The sequence below is a fragment of the Malurus melanocephalus genome, unplaced genomic scaffold (assembly GCF_030028575.1).
Source record: "Malurus melanocephalus ecotype Western Australia unplaced genomic scaffold, MMel_1.1 scaffold_125, whole genome shotgun sequence".
NCBI classification, from domain to species: domain Eukaryota; kingdom Metazoa; phylum Chordata; class Aves; order Passeriformes; family Maluridae; genus Malurus; species Malurus melanocephalus.
Window position 1 is genome coordinate 789,074 of NW_026623357.1, and position 23,206 is coordinate 812,279.

Here is a 23,206-nt window from a genome sequence, read left to right on the forward strand (position 1 = left end):
ATCCAGGCACACACACCTGGTTCCTTCACCACCCACATTTCATTTCTCTGCCCATGACACCAAGCTCAGATCTGAAGAGCACCGAGACGTTCGCTGCCCACCACAATTCGACAAATAATTCATGATGATGTTAATAACAACCCCAATACAAAAAGGTTTTTTTCTGACTGTGTTTTTGTGGTTTAAATGAAACAGCAGCGCTGGAGGGATGCTGTCCATCACTGCCCACCACGCTGCCTGTTGTACATGGCTAACACATCCCCCTGCTGCTTGCCAGGAGCCAGAACACGGCCAGAGMAGCTTTAACAATCCACAGCCGGCTGCACACGCAGGAATGCGGCACAGATGAARCCACAAATCGTCAGAAAACGCCTCAAAACACACTCCTGGCTCGTCAGGAAATCCACTTGAGATTCCCCAGCACGAGCAGCCCTGTGACACTGCAAACACGCACTGCTCCAGCCTCTGAGATTGATAGTAAAGATGGAATTCTGCAGTGCTGCCTCCCCAAAATGAGTTTTCTCACATGGGAGAAATGTTGGCAGCTTGGAAGTGCAGGTATACTGCTGATCTGACCTGGGCTGAAACTAAAATAGAGATTTAGCCCTTAAAAATCAGTAGTTTTGGGAATGGTCCTACTGAAGTTCCTGGTCTGCCTGTGCTGGGCCAGGACTGGAAACCTGGTGAGCTGAATCCCAGCTCTGTGCTCCAGCTGTGCCAAAATCCTCCTTGTGGGAACACATCTTTGGGTAAAAAACAACTTTATCTGGGCAAAAAGCAGTGACCAACTCCAGGATTGGTCAGTTTATCTGTTAAGAGATCAGGCTGTTTTCTTTTGGGATTTTTTTAAAGTCTTCCCTATTGTGTTACTTGTTGGAAAAAATCCTTAGAACAGAAGGAAGCCTCTGTGTGGACCGAGCCCTTGCTTCTAAATTATCACACTCAAAATGAGCACACTGAGCTTCCAATGCAACTATTCTGTGGTTTGAAATGAGGGAAGTGATAAAAGAGTGGGGAACCAGGGATGGAGTACCAGCCCCATCTCCATCCTGGTGATGCCTAATTCAGGTTTACCTAAACGAGAGGACAAAATTCAGAGAATAAAATAAATTCTGTTCATTGCAGGACCTTCAGGGCCATCCAGGGCAGTCCCAAACCCACAATGGACAATGGCTCACAGCTTTTTCACCCTTTCTCACTTTTGTCCATTTGCACATCGGGGCTGAATCCTCCAATTGCAGCTCAGCCAATGCAGTCATTCACTCCAAGTTGGCTCCCCCCAGTTCTCTGGGGGGGAATATCTTATTTTGAGGCCTGGCACGGGGAGGTGTCCTTGAGTTTGGGGCTGCAAAGGAATTGTTTTGTGTAAAAACGGGAGAGCAGGAGCTCAGCACTGTCTGTGCAGTCTGGAGTTAAACACTGAAGAATCCGAGGGGTACAGAGACAGGGAAATAGAGAAACTGAAATCCTGAAGCATCACTGGCAGGAGGCACCGCTGTCCTGGAGGAGGGACACAAGTGTTGATGGTCACACACGAGGGGACAARCAGAGACACCCCTGCTTTGCAAACCAAGCCTCCTCAGCAGGGCTGCCCCTCCCTGGCCAGCAGAAGGTTCTGGCTCTCCCCAGTCCTTTCTCCTGCCACTCTGCCCTTGGGAACGCTGTCCTGACCAGCCAAGAAATGACACAAATTCCCAGCAGTGCCTTGCACAGAAATATCCTCTCGTCATCCAGCTGAATTCCTACACTGCTGCCATGGCAGGCTCAGTCTGCTTCTTCCTAAGAACCTCATGAGATTATTTTAAACCAGTATTCACTGCTTAAGCAAACGTGCGTCTACGCCGTTTTCAGCTGGTTTTCCTCCCCTCCAGCTGGTATCACTTTCCAGCTCTCTGCCTGGGGTCGGCGAGCCAGTTARCATCTGCTTTTGCAAAGAATTCCATTATCTGCCTTCATTACCAGCCCTCTACACGAGGCAATTGTAATTCTGCTGCTGCTGCGTCCCACATGGGACACGGCGGCGCTCCTTGTTTTGGCACGGCTCGGTGACAAACGTGCCCAACACAGCTCCTGCAAAAATACCTCACTGAGAATGTTGAACCAGCTAATTCTGCAGGAGCTTCTCTCAGAAACACCACTCAGATGTAACACAGACCAAAAACAGGAGTAAACACTTCGGCGATCGCTGCTGCTATGATATTTCCCCGTTTTACAACCAGATAATTACATTTCAAAGAGAATCCCTGGCAAKGGAAAGCAACTGCTCTCCAACAATTTACTGTTGTGCTGCTGCATATGTTTGCCTGCCTCAGCCMCTGTTCCCATTATATTAAACAGAGAGAGAAAAGAAATAAAAWGGGACAATATGGTCGGGATATTGGAACTTGCATGATCCAGTGTGGCAACAAACAGACAATTTATCTGCAAAAGCAGACGTGGCTTCTCAGGAAGGGAAAAGCTCTTGAATTGTCAGATGCACAAAGAACTTGCAAAGGGCTGAGGAATCCTTCCCAAAAYTGCTGAAATCTCCAGTTAAATGAGCTGAAAGGGAAGGAGTGTTGCTGTGGGGAATGGTGTCTCTGCGTGATGCAAATGAGAGTCCATCCAGAAGAGGTAAAAGGAGGAARGAAAAAGCTCAGGATGACTCAGCGAGGTGATTTGGGTTCAGTACCAAACGCTCGGTATTAAAAACACCAAGGTGGAATATACAGAAAAGGGGGAAAATGAACACAAAGGGAGCTGACAGCTGATATTTGTATACAGAGGGGGTGCTGGGGGTTTCACATCCCTCTCGTGTCGCCTCAGATCTCCATTAGCAGCATTTGCTGGCCCTTGGAGCCTTTGCAGCGATCTCATTTATCAGCTGGGCTTGTTCTAATGTGCTCAGATCCCGTTTTTATCGCTCTGCACAAAACCTGGCTCCAGCAATTCCTGCAGCCCCAGGGCCAGCGCTCCTCCCCGGGCAGTGACAGCCATCAGGATGCAGGCAGCATCCCCTGCACAGAGCCAGCCCTGCATACCAAGCAACCCACTCCCTCCTTGATTTCACTACAAACACTCAAAAAAAATTAATGTAGGAAGTCCCCTGAAAGCTCACCCCGGAGCTGCGAGGGCAGCACGTCTAATTTACTGATTACAATTTACAAGAACCTAAATAAGCACATTGAAGGGACCATAATTGAACAAATGGGGTTTAGAATTCTCCCACCACTAATAATGTAATAAGCTTATTGTTTTAATCTTCCCACTAGCCCTCTATTCAGCTCCAAGGAGACAGACAGTTCTTCAAACCTTATCTCAAAAGYGATGCACTCCTCTGTTTTCATAAGCTTTGAGCTGAAAAATAGAGAGAATTTCTGTAATGCTTTCCTAAATTCCATTAAATCTTCGCAATTCTCCTCTTGGTGATCAGCAAGCATGAGAAAAATAGGGCAAAAAAAATCCTAAATGGGAGAGGCAGTGATCCTGTTCTGAGCAGCCCCCCTCCCTCAGGTGATGAGASAGTGATAAGAGAACATCCTTCTGAGCGCTGTTATCCACAAACTCTGGGGCAGAGAGAATTCCCCACCTGATCCCGGGACCCAGCATCCCCTAAAATTTCCCTTTAGCATCCTCCACAACCTCCCTTTAGTGTCCCCTACAATGTCCCTTTAGCATCTCCTACAACCTCCCTTTTGGATCCCTTACACTATCCCCTAGAAAATCCCTTTAGCATCCCCTACAACCTCCCTTTAGCATCCTCTACAGTGTGCCTTTATCATCCCCTACAACAACCCTTTAACATCCCCTACAATGCCCCTTTACCATCCCCACAATGTCCCTTCAGCATCCCCTATAACCTTCCTTTAGCACCCCCTACAACCTCCCCTTACCATGCCCTACAACCCTTTAGCATCCCCTACAAAGTCCCTTTAGCATCCTCTACAGTCCCCCTTCACCATCCCCTACAACATCCCTTTAATGTCCCTTCAGCATCCCCTACAAACTCCCTTTACCATCCCCTACATCCCTTTACCATCCCCTACAAAGTCTCTTTAGCATCCCCTCTATCCTCCCTCTGACATCCCTTTAGTTTCACGTGCACTATTTGGAAATCATTCACCAAACCTGAAGCGATGATCTGCAGAGACAAACAAACCTCAGCCTCCCCATTTTCCTCTGGCAGACCTCAATTAATGCTCCCATCTGAAAAAAAAAAGAGCTCCATGGCTTCTTCCCCCCCAAAAAATACTGTCAGCCAAAAACCTCAAGTGAAAAATAAGCTGGCATTAAACTCTCCTGAGACAACATTCTTACAGAAAGTCCCATTTTTCTTGTTTTGTGCGAAGGATTTGGGATTATTTGGGATCTCCACGTTCCTCTCCCTGTTCCCTGCAGCTCACAGGCTCCCACTCTGTTTTTTCTCCTCTCACTCTTAGCTCACAAAAGCAAAGTTTCCTTCTGTCCCCTTGAACCCCACTTGTGCCTCTCCTGGCAGAAGGTGACAATTCCCGCTGGTGCTTGTGAACTCCTCCAGGAAGGAGGGCACGATGAGAGGCTCCACAATCCWCCTCAAGCACCATCTCCTTTGCTCCCGTGAGCAGGTGGCATTTAGAAACTGCTCTCGTTGATTATTTCTCCCTATAATCAAGGAAACATCACACACACCCCCGAAAAAAACCAGAGAAAAGAGGGAAAAGCAGCTGAAAATCAGGGTAACTGCAGTCCACCATCAATGCTTGCACATTCACACCATCATTTCACACAAATTGAGATTTTCCCAACAGTTTTTTTTTTCCTTATTCAGGCCCACAGCTTCATTCTGAGGCTGTGCTTTCATTACCCAAGATTGAAACCCTCCAAGGAAGAGATATTGCATGTTTTTCTTTTTTTTAAATTAGACGAGAAGGCTGTGATCAGTCTGCTCACACTCATGTTTATCTGGGATCCTTTAAATGGAGATTTAAGTGGAAACGTGGCAAGCAGAGCATCCTGATGTTGATAATTAGTGATTTTAAGGAAATCTGCCTTCCCCTGCACGCAATCCTTCCACTCATTTGCCTTTCAAATGATGCATTAACCCCCGTGGAGGCACTTGGGTTTCCTCAGTGACCTCCTCTGGGTGCTGTGATCCGGCAATCAGAGGCTCATTGGAGCTGAGCTGATCCTCCAGCATTTCTGCAGCCTTTGGAGAAAGCACAGGCAAAAAAAAAAAAACAACCCAAATTGGGGTGTTTCCTGCAGATAGGAGACACGCTGCTGGAGCATCAGACTGCCACTGCTTGATTAAACACAATCAAACAGCAACAAAGAGGTTTTTTTTTCCTTTTGATAAAATCCTCTGTGAGGATACAAATTGTAATGGGAGAAAGTGTATCACGTCGTGGTTATATCTGGGCTGAAGGCATTTTGGAGTGATTAAATCCTGAAAATGCGATGTAAGGTCCAATGACAGCTGGGGTAGACCCCGTTTTTAAGAGAAAAATCCCCTAAAAGCACCCTACTGTAAATATTCCAGTGCATTCTGTGTCACCACACAGCTGAGGTCACCCCAGGCCAGCACCCTGCACATCCTGGAGCATCCTGGAGATAAGGTTTGGTTATCTCAGCTGCACCTCCCCRAGGACAGCAGCTCTGCTCCTGCATCCCACAGCTCTCCTGGGTGTGTGAACAGGGCAGGAACACCAGGGAACCCTGCAAAACCCCAAGGAAATTCCAGCTGAAATTCATCATTTGACTGAATATTGGGAATTCTAACCCGCTGCTCTCCCAATGCAAACAAGTGAATATTGTGAGCTTTCAATTTTGTGAGAATTTAAATTCTCCTTCCCCTGACAGAACAGTGTAAGCTGATCCTGACAGTGTCTCATCTGTAATAATGATGTTCCCATGAAGYGACTGGCACAGCCATTATCTCAGAATCTTCCTGCACAGGGTCTAATTAAAGAGAAACGTGGCAGACTCTCATTAGGAACTGAGTTTGTGACCTAATGAAGATTTTTAGGGACCCAGCGATAAGTAGCTGTGAGAGGCAGCACAGACAAGACCTCATTTGATTCATTAATTTGAGAAGCTCAACCTCCTCCATCCAGAGTGGGGCTAGAGGAAATGGGAAGGCTCTGTGGATTTAATAATCAAAACTTTCTGAGCAGCAAACACAGCCTGGACTGTCCAGAGATCAACAAAACTTCCTTYGAGGAAGGTGTCCAGGGGAGCTGCCACCCATCATGAAACACAGAAAAAAAACTCAAACAACAGAAAACTCGAACAGATAAAAAATCAGAACAGTTGCACTAAGAAGCCATAAAAATAGAAAAATCTAGGGAGCTGGGGCAGGTGAAGAGGTGGAAATGACACTGGGATAGGAGATGGGGAAATCTCAACTCTCTCTGCCATGGCAGCACAGGCCCGTGACACAACAGAACCACATCACAGAGACTTGGCAACAACTGCCTTAAACTTTGGGATTAAAAACTCCACCACAGAAATCTTAAATTTGCTTCCACAGCAGTTTTTAAATTTGCTGTGACGGTGATCAAAAAGATTAAAGTTGGATGAAGCACAGGGACTGTAGAGCCCAGGAAAATGTCCCCAGAGCTGAGCTGGGAATTACAGCAYGAGTCTCAACAGCAAGAAGCCCCACGGAAGATTGATCATGATCAGCTGCTTCAGCTGTGAATTAATTCAATGGCAATCTTAATGAGAAATGTTAATCCTCTTTACTATTTTTAGTWGTTTTGCTAAAGATTGATTGTAACTGTGGAACTAGTTACTGCAAAAATAGATTTATTTGAACCAAAATATTGTATTAATGTTGCATGTTCCTTTTTCAGGCCAACTATGGGGATCTAAATATTTTAAGTATATATAAGGTATATAAACATTTAAGGAAATTTAAAATTTAGGATACATCTGTCAAAATGCTCAAGATTTATCATTTTAGATATCAAGAACAACTTTCCTTCTTCACTTTTTATTTTTCCTAACAACTTATACTGTTTTGCATTTGGCCAGAAATGAGAATGCAATTAAAACACAAACAACAGCTTTGTCATAAAAACACTCCACTCAAACAAGCCAGTTATGATTAATAAAGAAAAAAAATGGTTTTACTGCCATGTTTTCCTTTAAAAAGGGGGATATTTAACAGGAGCATTGTTATTATTCTCATGGCAGGTAATGGAGGYTCTGTGGTGATCAAACCTGTTTGGAAATGGTCTAATTCCCATTTTTGTCTGTGTCTGGGTTTCACACACAGCTCGTTAGTGCMGTGCCCTCCGAGGAGGCTCTGCCACCACCCCACGGCCACAAACACTTCCACAATTCTCCAGCTGACAACTCTCAGCTTCACACTCCCAGCTTTTATTTGCAGGCCAGCAAAGAAAAATATCCTTTCTCAGCTCCTAACAAGTTGCTCAGGGCTGATAAGCTGTTTTCTTTCTCACTGAAGGGCTTGTGGAGAGAAAAAGGTCTTTGTTTCARGCTGCTGTGGAAAAAGGCAAAAGCTGGATTTTTACTACGGTCAGYGCTGGGTCCAGATTCCTCTCAATTCTCTGGGTGCACACATATTTTCAATGAAAAAAGCTATTCAGGAAAATTATGCTAATGGGTCAGAGYGTGCTCAGATGTCTATGCAGATTGCCTTTTAAAGCTTCCAGTGCACGTTAAAAGCAGAAAATGTTTGATTTAAATGAACCGCAAAGCCAATTTAAATTAAAAAGCAGCTAAATATTGAAAAAGCTGCATATYTAGCTTTTAGAGGACATGAGGCAACAGGAGTTCACTTATGGAAAAGACCTGATCAGCYCCACAAAGCTGTTTAGATGGTTCATCTCCTCATTTTTTTTAAATTCAGGCAGATATCAGTATTTTGATGGCTTCATTCCTGCTTTGTCTTCCACCCAACTGATCACAGCTCCCCAAACCTTTACAAACAACCTGGTGACTTCTGAGTTTGGAGCTCTCAAATTGTACTTGAGTCACCAGGCTTTGTTTAGGTACAAACGTGACTTTCCCAATGTCACTTTTTGCCTTTGAGTGCTGAGGTAAAATGAGAAATGAGTGAAAAATGACTGCGACACCTGGCACTGCTGCAGATTTCCGTGCCCTAGAACAAAACAAAACAAAAAAATCCACGCCTCTTTTGCTCATCAACACACAATAATCATTCTTTTACCGTGTGTTTCCATATCCTCAGCTAGGATATCCCATTTGTGGTGTCTAAATGTGTTAATCACAGCTCAGAACTCTGATTTTAGGTCGTGCCTCAGCCCAGGAGAGGTGGGGATGGAGGAGAAGGTCCTTCCTCCCTCCTCTGTCCCAGCCAGACTCCTGCAGATCCATTCCTCCTCCAGACTCCTGCAAATCCATTCCTCCTCCCTGGAGGAGCAGGAGGTTTTCAGCAGGACATCAGAGAGGATGACAAAGTCAGCATTTCTATTAAAACACAAACTTCCAGGCTGAAAATACATTGCTGGACCCAGGAAGAATTTCCAACTGTCCTGCATGATGTAAATTGAAAATAATGGGTGCCCAGTGCTAACGAGGACACAGATCTTTCTCCAGCACTGGAAGTGTCAGGGAGACAGCAATTCCTGCATTTATCTGCCAAATTCCTCTCCCATCAGGTGAGCCTGGACAGAGGAATGGATAACAACTCCTCTCCACACAAATCCCCTGCTGAATAATCCCAGGAAATCACAGAGCAGTTGCAAGCTCTCCCTAAATAARCCATACATCTTATTTAATCAGCTGTCTCGAGAGTCTGTTGGAAAAGTTAATCAGGTTTGTGCTGCATTTATGACATCATAACACTTGACAGATTTGATTAAATAAAACAATATTTTGCATTAGAAGCTCCATTCTGATTATTTTTARGCTCTCCAAAGGTTGGAGCCTGGCAGACCTGTTTTCCTTTCCAGGAAAGAGTAAAATAAAAATGCCAGGGCCAGACACYTTTCCTTCAAATAAGAGGTGCTAAGCAAGGCATTCATTTTTCTGCAGAAGAAAAATAATTGCATCACCAAGAAGTGAACAGAGTTTTTCAAGGGATGATTTTTTTTTTTTAGTACCAAAATATGTTATTAGATAACAAATAGCTTCTCTTCTAATGTACTTAATGAAATAAAGATATTAATGCATTAAGCTTTGGGCATTTTTTGAAATGAACACAATTAGAATCAGGAAATTSATGATGTATGTGAGCAGAGACTTGCAATACGTCAAGCACTCTCTCTTTTTCCCTCTGGCAAAAGAAATCCATCTCCAAGGATTAATCCAGGAGGAAGAGCTAAACGGATAAACTTTACTATATTAAATAGACTCACTTTTTCCACTCTGACTGGAGGAGGAAATCAACTGAGAGAAAAGTTGAAAAATAAACGCCTGAGGGAAAAATAAGAGTGGGGTATGGTAATTTTTACTGTAATTCTTCTGGCTTGATATTCCATTGATTTTTTTTCTCCCCTTATGGAATTTACCCTTCAAATAAGATGATTCAGAGGCATCCATGACTTACTCCTCAGTAATAAACACTATCTTTTGGGTAAGCTGGAACTCTGTGGATCCTGCTTTCTATTTTATTTTATTTTATTTTTCAAATTGATGTGTCCACCTGACCTCTGGGGACTGTGGTGCTCCACAAGGCTCAGGACATTTTGTGTCTCCTTGACAGATGGCCAGGCAGGACACCCAACAGATGGCCACCAACCAAAGAGATGCCAGCTCCTCCCAGCTGCAGGCTGGGGGTTATGCTCCAGTGTTTATTAATTATACTTCAGTCTCTTAATAGAAATTAAGCTTAGTTCTAATAGGGAAGCTGATTTTATTCTGTTTTTCTACAGGAACACAGCCTGAAAACCATCCCCTGTGMAATCCCAGCTCCTGCCCCCAAATCTCATGGTGCTCCAGGCTCTCAAAGGGGCTGTAAAAGGTTTGTGAAAAYAGGCAGGAGAGAAACCTGATAAATGCCCTGAGCTAGGGAAAGGCTTTGGGGTGAGCTCACACTTTAATAAAGTCAGAAAATTCCTCGAGGGAAAGCCTCAGGAAGGTTCCAGCCACAGGAAAAKCTTGAGGCAGAGCTCACACCTTCATCAACACCCAAGGGAAAAGGAATCTGTAGGAACCCAAGTTCACCAGCTGCAGCACTCCCAGACCACTCACTAAAACCCCAAAACCCCACAGTGGGATCCTGACTGGGCACCGCACCACAACACCATCCCCATCCTCATCCTCATCTTCATCCTCATCCCCATCCCTCATCCCATCCCATCCCCATCCCAGTCCTCCTGCACACCCAAACCACAGCCACATCCCTCTCCATCCCCAAAATGCTCTGCTGAGCTCCTCATTCCTCACAAAATCCCTTCCCACCTCTTTCCTTGCACAGAGCTCTCCTGGCTCCCTCATTCATCCCATCCCATCCCATCCCTGTCTCATCCCATTTTTTCCCCTTCCACTCTTCTCTCAGAGACACCTCACTGGTCCCTCAGGGGCTTTCTGCCCTTGAAAAGCAGTATTTAAAAAAACACACCTTCAACACAATCAGTATTTCAAAAATCCCATCAACTAGATTCCTAACAACTCAAAATCCTGAAATGAACCCTCCCTTTAAAATTACAGCATTGTTTAAATCCATTAGTGATGCACAGCAAAGGGATCCTTTCTAATCCTTCAATAATCTGTCACATCCCTAAATGAGTAACAGGTTGCAAAATGGAAGGAGGAAATTACAGCCAAACCTTATGGGTTTAAAYCAGATTTTAACAGGTTTATAGAGCACAGGGCTAAGAGCCATAATGGAGCTCCACATGCAAGAAAATGCCTTGTGCCTTCACACCCTMTGGCTTTTCCATCCWAATTCATCCCTGTTCAGGTGCATGATTCATATCTAAGTAACAGCAAAAGTATGGGAACTCATCTTCAGCATCCTGTGATACTCCCAGGACCATCCCAGCATGGAAATGGTGATTTCCCACCTCGCACAAAGGATGGGAAGTCTGTACTTCCCCAGAGACACAGAGCTCAGGATCCTACACAAGCATAACATTCACAGGTTAAAAAAATCATCTCAGGCTCACAGCTCTGAAACTGCAGAAAGAATACAGACAAATTTATAAATCTGTGATAACTGAGGTGTTTGTTTATCAGTTAAAGGGATACAAACCTCTCTCAAACTATAACCAAACCCAAYGCATTGAAACAACACAATTTAAAAAAAGCACTGTTAAAAGAAGTTGGTAGCTACAGAATAATCCCAAATGGTGTGGCAAAGTCCAGGTTTGTAATTCACCTGCAGCTCCATTCCCTGGCAGTGGAGCACTCATCACCTGAGCAGGAGCTCTCCAGTTGTGCTGGCTCCTGGCTTGGGGCTGCCCTGTGTGCTCAAAGCCCCCCAAAAAGGGGCAGGGTCCTCCCCCACTCCTGCCCTTCCCCCAGGCCACAACCACAAGGAGCCCCCTCAGCTGTCCTGGGCTCCTGTGGTACCTCCTGACTCACAAACCCCATGGCTCCACTCCGTTCCCTCTTCCCTTCCATCCCCAAAACAACCCCAGGATGTGATGCCAGCATCAGCTCTACCCCTGGATCCTGAATCCCAGCCATGGATCCTAAATCTCAGCTGTGGATCCTGAATCCCAGCTGTGGATACTGAATCCTAAATACCAGCCGTGGATCCTGAATTCTAGATATGGATCCTGAATCCTGAATCCCAGATGTGGATCCCGAATCCCAGATGTGGATCCCGAATCCCAGATGTGGATCCTGAACCCCAGCTGTGGATTAAAAGGGACCTTAAAGCTCATCCCACCCCTGGAATAGCCAGGGACACCTTCCACCACCCCAGCTGGTCCAAACCCCATCCAGCCTGGCCTTGGGCACTGCCAGGGATCCAGGGATCCACCCTCAGACTGTGACATTTCCTCCAGTAACTTTTCGGGCAAGCAGAGACAGAGAAGGCCAAGCCACGAGCCCCAAGCACCGCGAAGAAAGCAGACACTCACTTCATCCCAGTGATCAGAAAATGCTCATCATTGCTACTGGGGCAGCAGAAAGAACCACCTGCCCTCCAGCCAGCTCCTTTAATGTCAATATTGCAAAAATTCATTGCTCTGAATTTGGGGGTAGAACAGAGATGTTKCTCTGATGCATCCAGCACACACACACATCAATATATCTGCATATCGATTTCCTTCCTGCGGTCATTAGCTCGCAATTAGTTTTCAATAGACACTGCAAGGCATAAAGTGAATTTTGCCTGGTCTGTCACAGTGTGCTGCAGCCAGCACACCTAGAGATAAAYACTGAATTGCTCCTTAAATGCCTCCTGCCCCGATAAAGAGCAATTACACACCTGCTCAAACCACTGAACAGCCCCAAGCCATGATCGTGAGTAAGGGAGAACCAAATCTTCGGACTGAGAGGCAAGAAATGACTTCAACTTTCTCCCAACAGTTCAAGAAGTGATTCTGGACAGCTGCCTCGATTGCTGCAATACTGTGGAAAACTAGGTGATGCCTGTAAAGAACACAATTACTGCCATTTAACGTTTTTTTTTTTTATTTCCCTTCTGTTAGAGCCTTCCTTCCACCACACATTGGGAGCAGCTACTGCCTTGACCGAGTAGACCATTTTGGAACAGAGCTATTATGCAAATAATCTGCTCTGTGYTCTAACTAGAAGCAATGCTGTGCTAGTCTGGGCAAGACATGAGGCATTGTGGAGTTTTCTCTTTAATTTTTTCCCTCCGTGCACTGGAGCAACATCATTTGCGGCGGTAACAACGGGAGATATCTTCCCATCTAAAAATCAGGTTATTAGTCAGGAATATAAACACACAACCACCTTTTACAAGCCTGTGTTTGCCTTTCATTTATCTGCTGAAATATTTACATCCCTTTAACGTGTTTTTAGTTGCAAGTCATTGCGGTGATATCACTTTGGTGAGAGTGATATAAAGGTTTACTCGCATCACCCTCTCCCTGCAAGTTTGTACCTGTGTTTACAGATTTACACCACAGACATCATCCCCTATCTGAAATTACTGATCTGTGAGTGAGATCAAAGATCCCAAACACCATCAGCCACCTGCAYCATTCCTCAGACAATGTAATAACCTCATAACATCAGATCAGAGTATTTCATAGCATTTCGGTGCTATTCTCCRGATACCTGGCTCGTGTTGGGAGAAAAGATCTTACCTAAGAACAAATGCAGTCTCAGGCAATATTTAAAGATTAGATTATCCTCCACTGCAAATAGCTCATTTGTTTACTATCACATTGCTTTATTCTTGCTTCGCCTCCTTCTACCACGAAAATGCTGAATATTCAGTTTAGATTCCCAGCAGCTTTTTATTTTAGTCTAAAAACATTTACCTAACACGTTCTTAACAAGCAAAGTGAAGCAAATTCAGCCATCTGTCTCTGCATTACAATAACTGTTATGGAAGAGTAGATTATTCTATACAGCAAGAAATTTAATGCCATGAATTCTTATACTTTAAGCACTGTGTGYTCCAGTCAGTTTTGTATAAAAGAATGTTGAGCACTGGCACACACAGAAGCAATGATTTACAAGCAAACGCAAGACAAAATATTTTAAAGGCATTAAATGCATTCAATATTCTAATCATGCTTTATGTCCATGCTTCAAACTGAAGGAGAAAAAAAAAACATAAAAGAAAATAATAGCAGAGATTTTTTTTTTCTCCAGCACTTCCCCAGTTCTAAATCATCACTAAAAATGCTTAAAAACGACTCGCTGGAAACAAACACGAAATAGAGATAGATGTGAACGCTTACCTGGGAAACCCCCTTGTACCATTGCTGTACCAGCATGCACTCAGGAAATCTGCATTCCTGACAAACATTCAGGGCTGCCAGCAGCTCCAATCCTCATCACACACAGGCTCAGGGCTCGTCTTCCTTCTGACGACCTTGGGCCTGTTTCCCTGAGCTTTTCCTCTCCTTAAGGGCAAACCGTCTGTGCCGTGTCTATCACGAGATGCCATCAATTAGAGGGATTTGGGGCTGCCCAGCAGCTCCCGGGCACATCTGCCGGCAGAGGGGAGCAGCACATCCCTGGATCTGCACATCTGACCCACGGATGCTCTGGCTGTCGCTGCCAGCATCCCAGTGACATCTCCRTCCCCAAAAACGAGCCAGCCCCGGCGTGGCTGCCAGCTGCAGGTACCTTCCCCTGCTCCACAGCTCGCTGCACRGCAAAGGAGAGGTTAATAATCTTATTTATCCCAGCATCCTTCTCCCTGCCAGCTACAGGGGTTAAAAATTAATTTCTCTCCCGCTTCGTTAAATCCGTTATTCCCCGACGCTGCGGATCTCGCCGTTTCCCCACGCTGATGTGGGAATTTTGCTTGTTTTGTTCTTTTTTCTCTTTTTAATGTTAGAAAATAAAACAATCTGTCATTATAAGCGTAAAGAGGCTCAAACTTCATCATAACTTGTATTTTGCTGAAAGCCCAAACAAGCAATATTAGTTTCACTGCAATGAATGCCTAACTGAAACACTGAAAAGGCTCAAAATCCTTCATTTAGTAATTAAAAAAAAAGCAAAGATAAAATCTCTCTCTCTGAATTTATAAACATACTTAGTTATTTTGGGAAGTCCTACTAATTCTCTCTCCCAAAAGCTACATTTAAAACAACTCCAAATACTCAGTTATTTCGTTAATATCATTAATTTGTTCATTTTTAAAGTTCATTGTCCTTCCTTTAGAATATGTCTCGCAGCACACACACAGCCATCTGTTCAGTGCATTATGTCAAGCACACAGTAAAAACCACAAGAAGTCCCAGCTGCAATTTTACTATTACTTCATCAAAAATGTAATTTCCTCTCGCAATACTTCATCAGATGATAACTGTGTGTGTGATTCACTGAAAGAGCAGCCCCAAAACAAAACCCCAAACGAACCCACAGCCTCAGACTGCRGTGACACCAACCCACTCATCCATCCTGGGGTGGCACAGCAGCTCTGGGGCTCTGCCCAGCTCGTTCTGGGTCTGATTTTAGGGCTGGTTACAAACCCCAYGCATTTGAGCTAATTATGGGTCAGAACAAGAATGGGAAAAGAAGATTAGCAGCACAGAGACACATTAAATAGAGATTAACACCGAGCTGAAAAATGAAAGTCACTGCTCTATKTGTCTAATCCTGGCTCTTGCCTGATCTAAGGAAATCCCCCATATCATATACACTTAGTACTATATTTAAGAACATTCAATCTTGCAATTACTACTTTTATTTTATTTTCAGAAAGCTTGAAGCCTTTTTCCAAGCTACATCTTCCCCTCTGAGCATCATCTCTGTTTGCTGTTGATTGCAGTGACATCTATTGGAGAGATGTTTGGCCACACGAGCTGCCTCCACTCAGGATCAACATTTTCAGGTGATTCCCTCCAAAATGAAAAGTTAGGATTGCTTTTCCTTCGTTTTAGCAGAGTTTTCATAAACCAGACTCCAAACAGTGAGACAGCCAGGGATTATGAGTGGGCTGGCTTTTATTTAGTCATTTGTTAATAATCCTGGCGTTTTCCCAAAATCCTGATGATCTTGTTCCCATCCTCACCCCCAGCAGGGCACAGACAATTCCAGAGATCCTATCCCTGCCCACCCCATGTACCTGACCATGCACCTTCCCTAAAGCCCCAACTGAACTCGATTCCTTTCTTTCCATCTTTTATTTCTCACTGATCACAGACATTCCTGGCACCTGGAATCTGCTAAAAACCTCAGGGGTGTTGAGTGCTTCCCAATCCCAACCCAACCCTCCWRMACCCATGGATTTATCACAATGGGAAAATCACAGAACCATGGAATGGTTGGAAGGGACCTCAAACTCCATCCAGCCCTGTCCAACCTGGTCTTGGACACTTCCAGGAATGGGAAATCCAAAACTTCTCCGTGCCAGGGCCTCCCCACCCTCTGAGYCAAAAATGCAAAGTCAGAACACCAGAGGAAGTTTTAAAATCTCTCCCTTTAGTGGAGAAACCACCGCTCCTCAAAAAGCATCTTAGGAAGAAGGATCATGATGCTTTCTTACAGCTTCATTGATTTCTACATTATCTAGAGACAAACTAAAAGGAAGGGGGCATTATCATCCCTTTATTAGATACAGTTAAATATCCTTGCAGACAGGSAGTCTGAGCACAGCACTGACTTAGTCCATTATCTAAGCCACCTTCCACAAATTTTTTATTCCCATCTATTTTTATTATTTTAGATTTATTTGAAACCAACYGGATCGATCTCAGTTGACTAACTGACCAAAGATTTCACTAARAATGTAACAGCAATTGAAATTAAGGATTTCAAGCTCTTTCAAGGGTTATCTTTTTAGTTTTTCTCGAATAGTTTTGCAGCTCTCTCCCACCTAATTTATGGTCACTGCAACTCRGTCACGAAAGCACATCCAAATGGGACAGCCATGAACTCCCCCAAGGAAAACCTCACCAAACATTCCATCACAAACTGCTCTGCCCATCCATTTCCTCCGCTTCTTTTTTACTACCAGCCCCTAATTATGGCACTAAGCCACACTGGGGTGCACACAAATCCATTAGCAGGTCCTTGGAGCACACCTCCACCATCCCCACTCCAGGAAAACACAGCAGYGCCTGCAGCACAGCTGCTCACCAGCACAAACAGCTCCTTTGTGTGCTCTCCCCTCCTTTTACTTGTTTTGATTAAAAAAAAAAAAAAANAAAAAAAAAAAAGTAAAAAGAAAAAAAAAAAATCCCATTCACAACCCAGTGTTTTTCAGATTTGGGAAGTGTAAGAAAAAAATCTCTTTCTCCAAAGCATCTGCCATGGTCAAGTGTGGGAAGGGAAAACTCCAAAAACCTTACAATTCCTGTGTTGTAAGGTTTCAGGTCTGGAGGGTGAGGTTTTTTGAAAGCCCCCTGCAAGTTCTGCAAAGCTGTTTCCATGCATGAAATGGAAGCCTTAAGGCAGGAGCCTCAAAGCAAAGAGGAAACAAAACCCACACAGGGTTAGAGCTGGGCACTGATGGAGGTTTGGCAACATCACTAGAAGAAGAAATAAAATAAGCAGAAATACAACTTCCAACTCATCTTTAAAGTCTAGGAAAAGCTCTCTAAGAACTTGGAGAATGATGTGGGAAGTACTGGTGGCACAAAACATAAAGGAAAAGCAGATCTGAACCTAAGGGTCTTGAGTGCAAGAGGCCATATTTGAAAAAAAATAAAAACCCAAACTACAAAACACCTGAAACCTTAAACTTTTTAAACCACAGAAACACAGAGTGCATATCTGGAGTTTCCCTAAACCAAAAACCACCACAAAGTTCTATTCCCAACAAGGATTTGTCCTCTTTGGATCAGAAACAACCCTTGAAAAGAAAAGAGTGAACATCTACAAGAAATGATTGTTTGTTCCAGCAAGTCAGCAATGAGAGTTACAACTTCAGCAGTGGGAAAGCAGAAATAAAAAAAAAGGGAGGCAAATGGGTTCAGATTCCCCAGGGGAAATTAAATTGGTACCAAAAGGTTATTCAGCCACTTTTAGGGGAAAACAGAGAAAACGTGGAGACACTGAGGCAATATGGATGGGACAGAAAGGAAAGAAAAATTCTCAAAGTATGGCAGGAAAACTAAAACTAAAAGTGCTCTGCTTTCATTTTCAGCCTGGGGAATGATGGAGGATGTGGAGACAAAAGGGGAGAGGAAGGGTTCAAAGAAGTGATAAGCAAGGAGAAAAAATGTTGAGAGGAGCAAGTGAAGTATTCCTGGAGTTTGAAAGGAATTGATGAGCAGGTTCCTGACACTGCAGCTGCGTTAATAAGAATGCTAAAAAACAAAATCAAATCCATCAGGAGCACAACCAGAGGACAGATTTAACACCTGTCCCACCTCAAAATGCCCTCTAAGGTTTTCCATGCTGTGACAGAGATTGAGAGCCACAGGAAGCAAATAAAGGAGAGGTTTTGATGTGAATTTACCTGGGCTGACACCACATCTTCCTTCTAAGATAACTTATCTTCTAAACAAGGAAGACAATAAATCCAGCTCACTTGTTGACTTATTATTATTTAAGGGTGCAAACCCAGTAGAATCAGGTGGATGAGTGGGTAAGGAACAGATCAATATGGACACARAAATGGGCAGTTAAAAAAGACTGGGTTGGGATTTCTGGGAAAGGTGGTCTGAAAAGCAGGGCAGAAGTTACGAGCATCAAGAAGTTGAGAAAAACAATCCTGTACTGGGATTTGCAGAGAAAACTTTCTTTTCYAAGGGAACACAGAACAGGGACTGTGTAAAAGCCCATTCCACAGCTGCCAAGATGCTAAATGTCATTAAGCACACTTGGATCATTTCTAACACGCTTTTTACTGCRAGGGCTGAGGCACAAATTCAATTTAAGCTGCCTTGGCCTGTTCTTATTTTTAAAGGAACAGAATGAGGTGAGGAAGAATATATCCCTGTTTTCCAAGATCCATTGAAAAGATGGCTACTGCAAAACACTCAACTTCAGTCAGTAAAAGGGGAGAGAAAAGAGATTCCCCTGAAGAGATCTGTGTGCTGCTGGCAGGTCTGGCAGGATTGATGAATTTAATATCAGCAGCAGCTTTACCTTTTCAGCTTCCAGACTCAGCCAGCAATGTCGTTAGGGATGGCAGGACAGCTAAAAAATGACCGAGYCCATGAATAAGGAATTACTCCTGTGCAAAGTATTAACTCAGGCCCAGCAAGCATTTGGATGGAGGCACATCATAATTAGATAACTCAGGTGTCAGCCTGCTCAGCACACATATCCTCTAACTGGGAATTACAACTTTTAATAACGAGCTGGAATGAGTTTGTTACAATTGGAGGTTTACTRAGTCGGTTTGAGAGCTCRAGATGATGAGAAAAATCACTGTASCAAAAAAAAAAAAACCTGAACTAAACCCCAACAAAATCCCACACAGAGTCACAAAATGTTACAGGGTTGGGTGGGACATTAAAGATCATCTCCTTCCACTACACCAGGTTGCTCAAGGSCTCACCCCAAATGCTGATTTGGTACAAAAGAGCATAAAGATAAAGAAAAAACAAAAGGTAACTGATTTTAGAAAGCAATTTAAAACTCCTAATTGCARGTTATGTATTCCTAAATATTTTATAGCAGGATGAGCAATGGACAGTAATATTCCATTTAAGCAAAGCTTAATTAACAGAGTTGTGATTCAAAAGCAGCTGGGATGTGAATCACGCTGTCAGAAGCTCTCCACTCTCACTCACCCTGCTCTTGAGGAGAGGGAGCATCTCCACAAACCAGAGCCAAACCCAAATGGGACAATCACAGAACCTTCCCGTGCAGAGTGCTCAAACCCACGGCATCCTCTGCTCAGTCAAACAAGAAATCAGCAGATTTTCCCTTTTAAAGGAAACCATCCTGGGATCAGCTGGGWTTTCTGGACAAGGACAGACCCCAGGATCTCCTCCAGACTCTGCTGAGGCTGAACTCACAGAGCCCTGCCCCAATCTCCTCTGAGATGAGCTCTGGAGCTGTCTCAGGCTCAGAAGGGCTGTGCAGTCTCAAACTGAGGATGGATTTTTGGGCCACCCGAGCTCCACATCCCCCAAAACGAGCCATGAACAGATAAAGGCTCATTCCAACCCTACCAGTGGGATCTGAGGCAATGATTGGGGCACTACTCACCCTCTGCACAAGCATCCTCATCCTCCTCTTCATCCAGGRCAGCTTCCTCAGCACGGTGCCTCTCCAGGGCTCGGTAAGGAGGTGGCAGCTTCATGGGAGGTGGGGCCCCATATTTTCTCTGATGGATTCAAAGACAAAGAGTTACACGTTTTGCAACCCCTGAGAACACAAGGAAATCCCATTTTCTGTTGCAGTGAACGTGCACAGACACAGCTCTCAAGTACAATGCTGAATTCTGCAGCAAAGGCTTTTTGTGCAAGAAAAAGCAGAGCAAGAAGTGAYGCTGAGCAGCAAGAAAAGGAAACTAAAACACAATCGTGCACACACATTCACTTGTTGATGAAATACTTGTGTATTGTCATAAACACCAAAGTGTGAGCATTCATCAAGGGTTAAAAACAAACACTAAATTATATTCTGCTTCTTATTACAGTCTCCATAACAAAATTGTCTGCTGCTGATAAACGTCAATTTTTGAAAACATAAAATAAGAACTTGATCCTCTCAGTCCATACATGAATATTTAAACACCACAGTCCGCCCGTGTTTCGGCGTAAATTTAATAAAGGATTTGAATTATGTCCCCCAATAAAATTCTATTACCTCACATAAATACAGGCAGCTCCTATAATGATGCATATAGCGGCGCATGGCAGGAATGCAGAGCAGGCTCTGGGAGGCTCAGGGAGGCTCTTGCTCAGCCCAGAAATTGCTTTTGCAGCTCCGAGGAACCRGGTCCTGCCTCGGTTTGCACCAGGGCTCCACTGAGTGATGCTCAGCTGCATCCCCTGCAAGCCCACTGCTAACAGTAGGATGCACTTCAGAGAGGGAGCACCAGGGAGGAGATGCCATTAGAGCACCCAGAATGCCTGTAATTAATTCCTTCTGTGGCCAGGAAATATGACACAACACCCAAACACATCAAGCCCAGGATAATGTTTGGGTTTGGCTTTTTTTTTGGTTTTTTTTTTCACTGTGTGCAGTGAAAGCCGAACCTGCGTATTGATTTTTAAATTCCCAAAGTCAAATTTGTATAGAATGGGGGAAGTAGTGAGCTGAAACACGTGGAAAATTTTGTGAGGGAAGGCATCTGCTATCTCAGCCATTTAAAAAAGCCACCAGGAAAGTGATGTGCTGAGCACAGAATGACAACAATACATTAAATTAATTAAATCCAACAGTAGCAAAGGCATACAGTGAGAACAGCACAACAGCTCTTTTCCAAAAGGATACAACAAGCTGAATGTGCCTCCCACTTTTTCCCAGAGCTGTGCAAAATCCAGATGATCCAGGAGCAGGGAGGACTTGGGTTCTACTTTAGTGAGCAGGTAAAGATGGAAAACCTGCAGCCTCACTTTCAGCTGCCTGTGACAAATGAGCTGCTTTATTATTGCTGTAATTTAGCAATAACTTACAGTCTAAATGTTGGCCCTTTGGCTTTTTAAGACCTTAAACATTTGTTAGAAGGGCTGTGTGAAATTACACGAGACACCCAGGCTTATCCAGCAGTTTTCTGTGGCTCAGAGGGACAAATATCTCTCATCCCTCCTGTCCCACTGGAAACCCAGATAAGAAAATTGTGCCTGGCTACTCCATCACACCACGTTTTTGTACTAAAACAGAGGCAAAAGCATGGTTTACACAGCCAATCAGCAAAATTATGTTGATATCTGGTTCATCCACTATTGTCTTAAGTGGCTTTCTATAAATTTAAGTGATCATTTTGTAACAAACATGATCGGCAGAGGAGGATAAATGCCTACACATCAGAGAAAACCTTCAGCATTTGAAAAGACACAGGAAAAAGGCAGATTTTCCAGCTGGATGTGGCTGCTTTCAAACCCAACTCTTTTGTGAAGACTCTCTGAAGACTGGACTAGAAATATCACTGATTCCCCATAGGGATGTGGACTAATAATCCACTAATGGCAACTCTTCCCAACTCCGAGACGGCCCCACAGAAGTGCAGTGCCACTGCTTTGTGAGCCCACCTTCAAAGCCAAAAAGGAGCTCCATCTCCATGCACTGAAGCTCTTCTGTATTCCACCCACCAGTTTACAGCACCAATAGATGAAAAAGGTCTGAAAAAGATTAGGCTCCCTCTTTAACCTCGGAACGCCGCAGAACGCGGCRCACCGGAGCGCTGGAGATTAAAGGCAGCACGCTGCCAGAGGATGAGAGCTTTTGAGATTAGAAATACAGATAAAAAAAACAAGAAAAGGGGATTGTAAGTACTTCATTGGAACTATTATCCTCTGGCTTGAAAGCACATCTTCAACACCTTTTCTGATAACTGAGCCTCGCTGCTCCTGCCCCCGACAGGATCTGAAAGGAGCCTCACAAAAACTTTCGGAGGCAAGAGGGTCTTCTCAGGTACCCAACAAACAGCAGAGTGCTGAGCAGGATCAAATGAAAACTTCATGCTGTTTGTAGTGAAACTGCACCAGGCAAAACTTATTATCTGCATTAATTCTGACTCTGCTCCTCCTGCTCTCATCCCCTCAAAATGCCTGAGTTACTTCCTCAGTCACGAAAAATCCCACAAGAAAACACCAAGGCCACGAGATTGATACAGCTGAAAATGAAAAATTAATTTTTTCCCTTTCTGCAGCTGCTAAAACAAATCCCCTGCTTTCCACYAAACAGACTTTCCCTCTTTTCAAACTGCTGTGAAGGTATTTCAAAGTCACTGTGCAGTAACTGCTCTGCAATCAGCTGAGCAGTCACAGACCCCCTTTTGCTTTTCCTCCTTTTGCACAGCTCTGGGAAATGCAGGAGACTCTGTGGGTTTAATCCTCCCATGATGTGATTTCACTGAATTCCAGGMAGCTTCCCTCACATTCAGGATAATGTTTGTGTATGTGTTGCCATTTCTCCAACAAWGGGAATCAATTTGCCTCCGCACGGAGCAAAACAGGAACTCGAGAGAGATGACAGTGAGGAGCTGTGCTAAGTACAGGGTTTCAGCACCCAGCAGACACCCACAGAATATCTGTCAGGATATTTGGCAGGAATTTGGCAAAAAAATCATAGAATCAAAGATATTGCAACAAAACACTTCAAATTTAATTTCAGACTTCAGAGGGAGCTTATCACAGAGTTAGAATACATGCTATTRTACCATTTGATTTAGTAAAACCTGGATACAGCACTGAATGGAATAAATACCTTCTCACTCTTATTTTCTTTGTCTCCATCCTGATCTTTGCTGACTTTGATTCCCTTAGGCTGGGCAGGAGAAACCACCTGAAAAACAATGTACATTATAAACATTAGCAGGGCATTACAGCAGCAAAACCAGCACCCAAAATCAGCTCCTGACAGTGACAAAGCTCTCCAGTGCACTCTGCATTTTGTCCCAGGTAAAAAGGGCATTGCGGTGCAGCCTTTAAATCACATTCTTCCACTGAATTTACTGAATTACATTCTCACATCAAAAGCACACAGAAGTTTGGGGTTTCTGTGTGTACTCCAGGCAGGTGGAATYGTATGGCTGCTCTCACTAAAGCTTTAAAAAGTTTCTTGCTTTGGCCTTGAAGATGAGGAG

The 23,206-nt window shown here is 44.0% G+C and overlaps 1 protein-coding gene across 4 annotated transcripts in view; it reads right to left on the bottom strand.

Moving 5' to 3' along the window:
- The window catches only part of PATJ (PATJ crumbs cell polarity complex component), a 140,012-nt gene that overhangs the window by 58,083 nt on the left and 58,723 nt on the right, over positions 1-23,206 (bottom strand). For all 4 annotated transcript variants that reach the window (XM_057370399.1, XM_057370398.1, XM_057370400.1 and 1 more), the window contains exons 25-26: positions 22,828-22,905; positions 19,660-19,777 (exon numbers count right to left, since the gene is read on the bottom strand). In XM_057370399.1, coding sequence (XP_057226382.1) covers positions 19,660-19,777; positions 22,828-22,905 — 196 coding nt within the window. The remainder of the gene's footprint in view (positions 1-19,659; positions 19,778-22,827; positions 22,906-23,206) is intronic.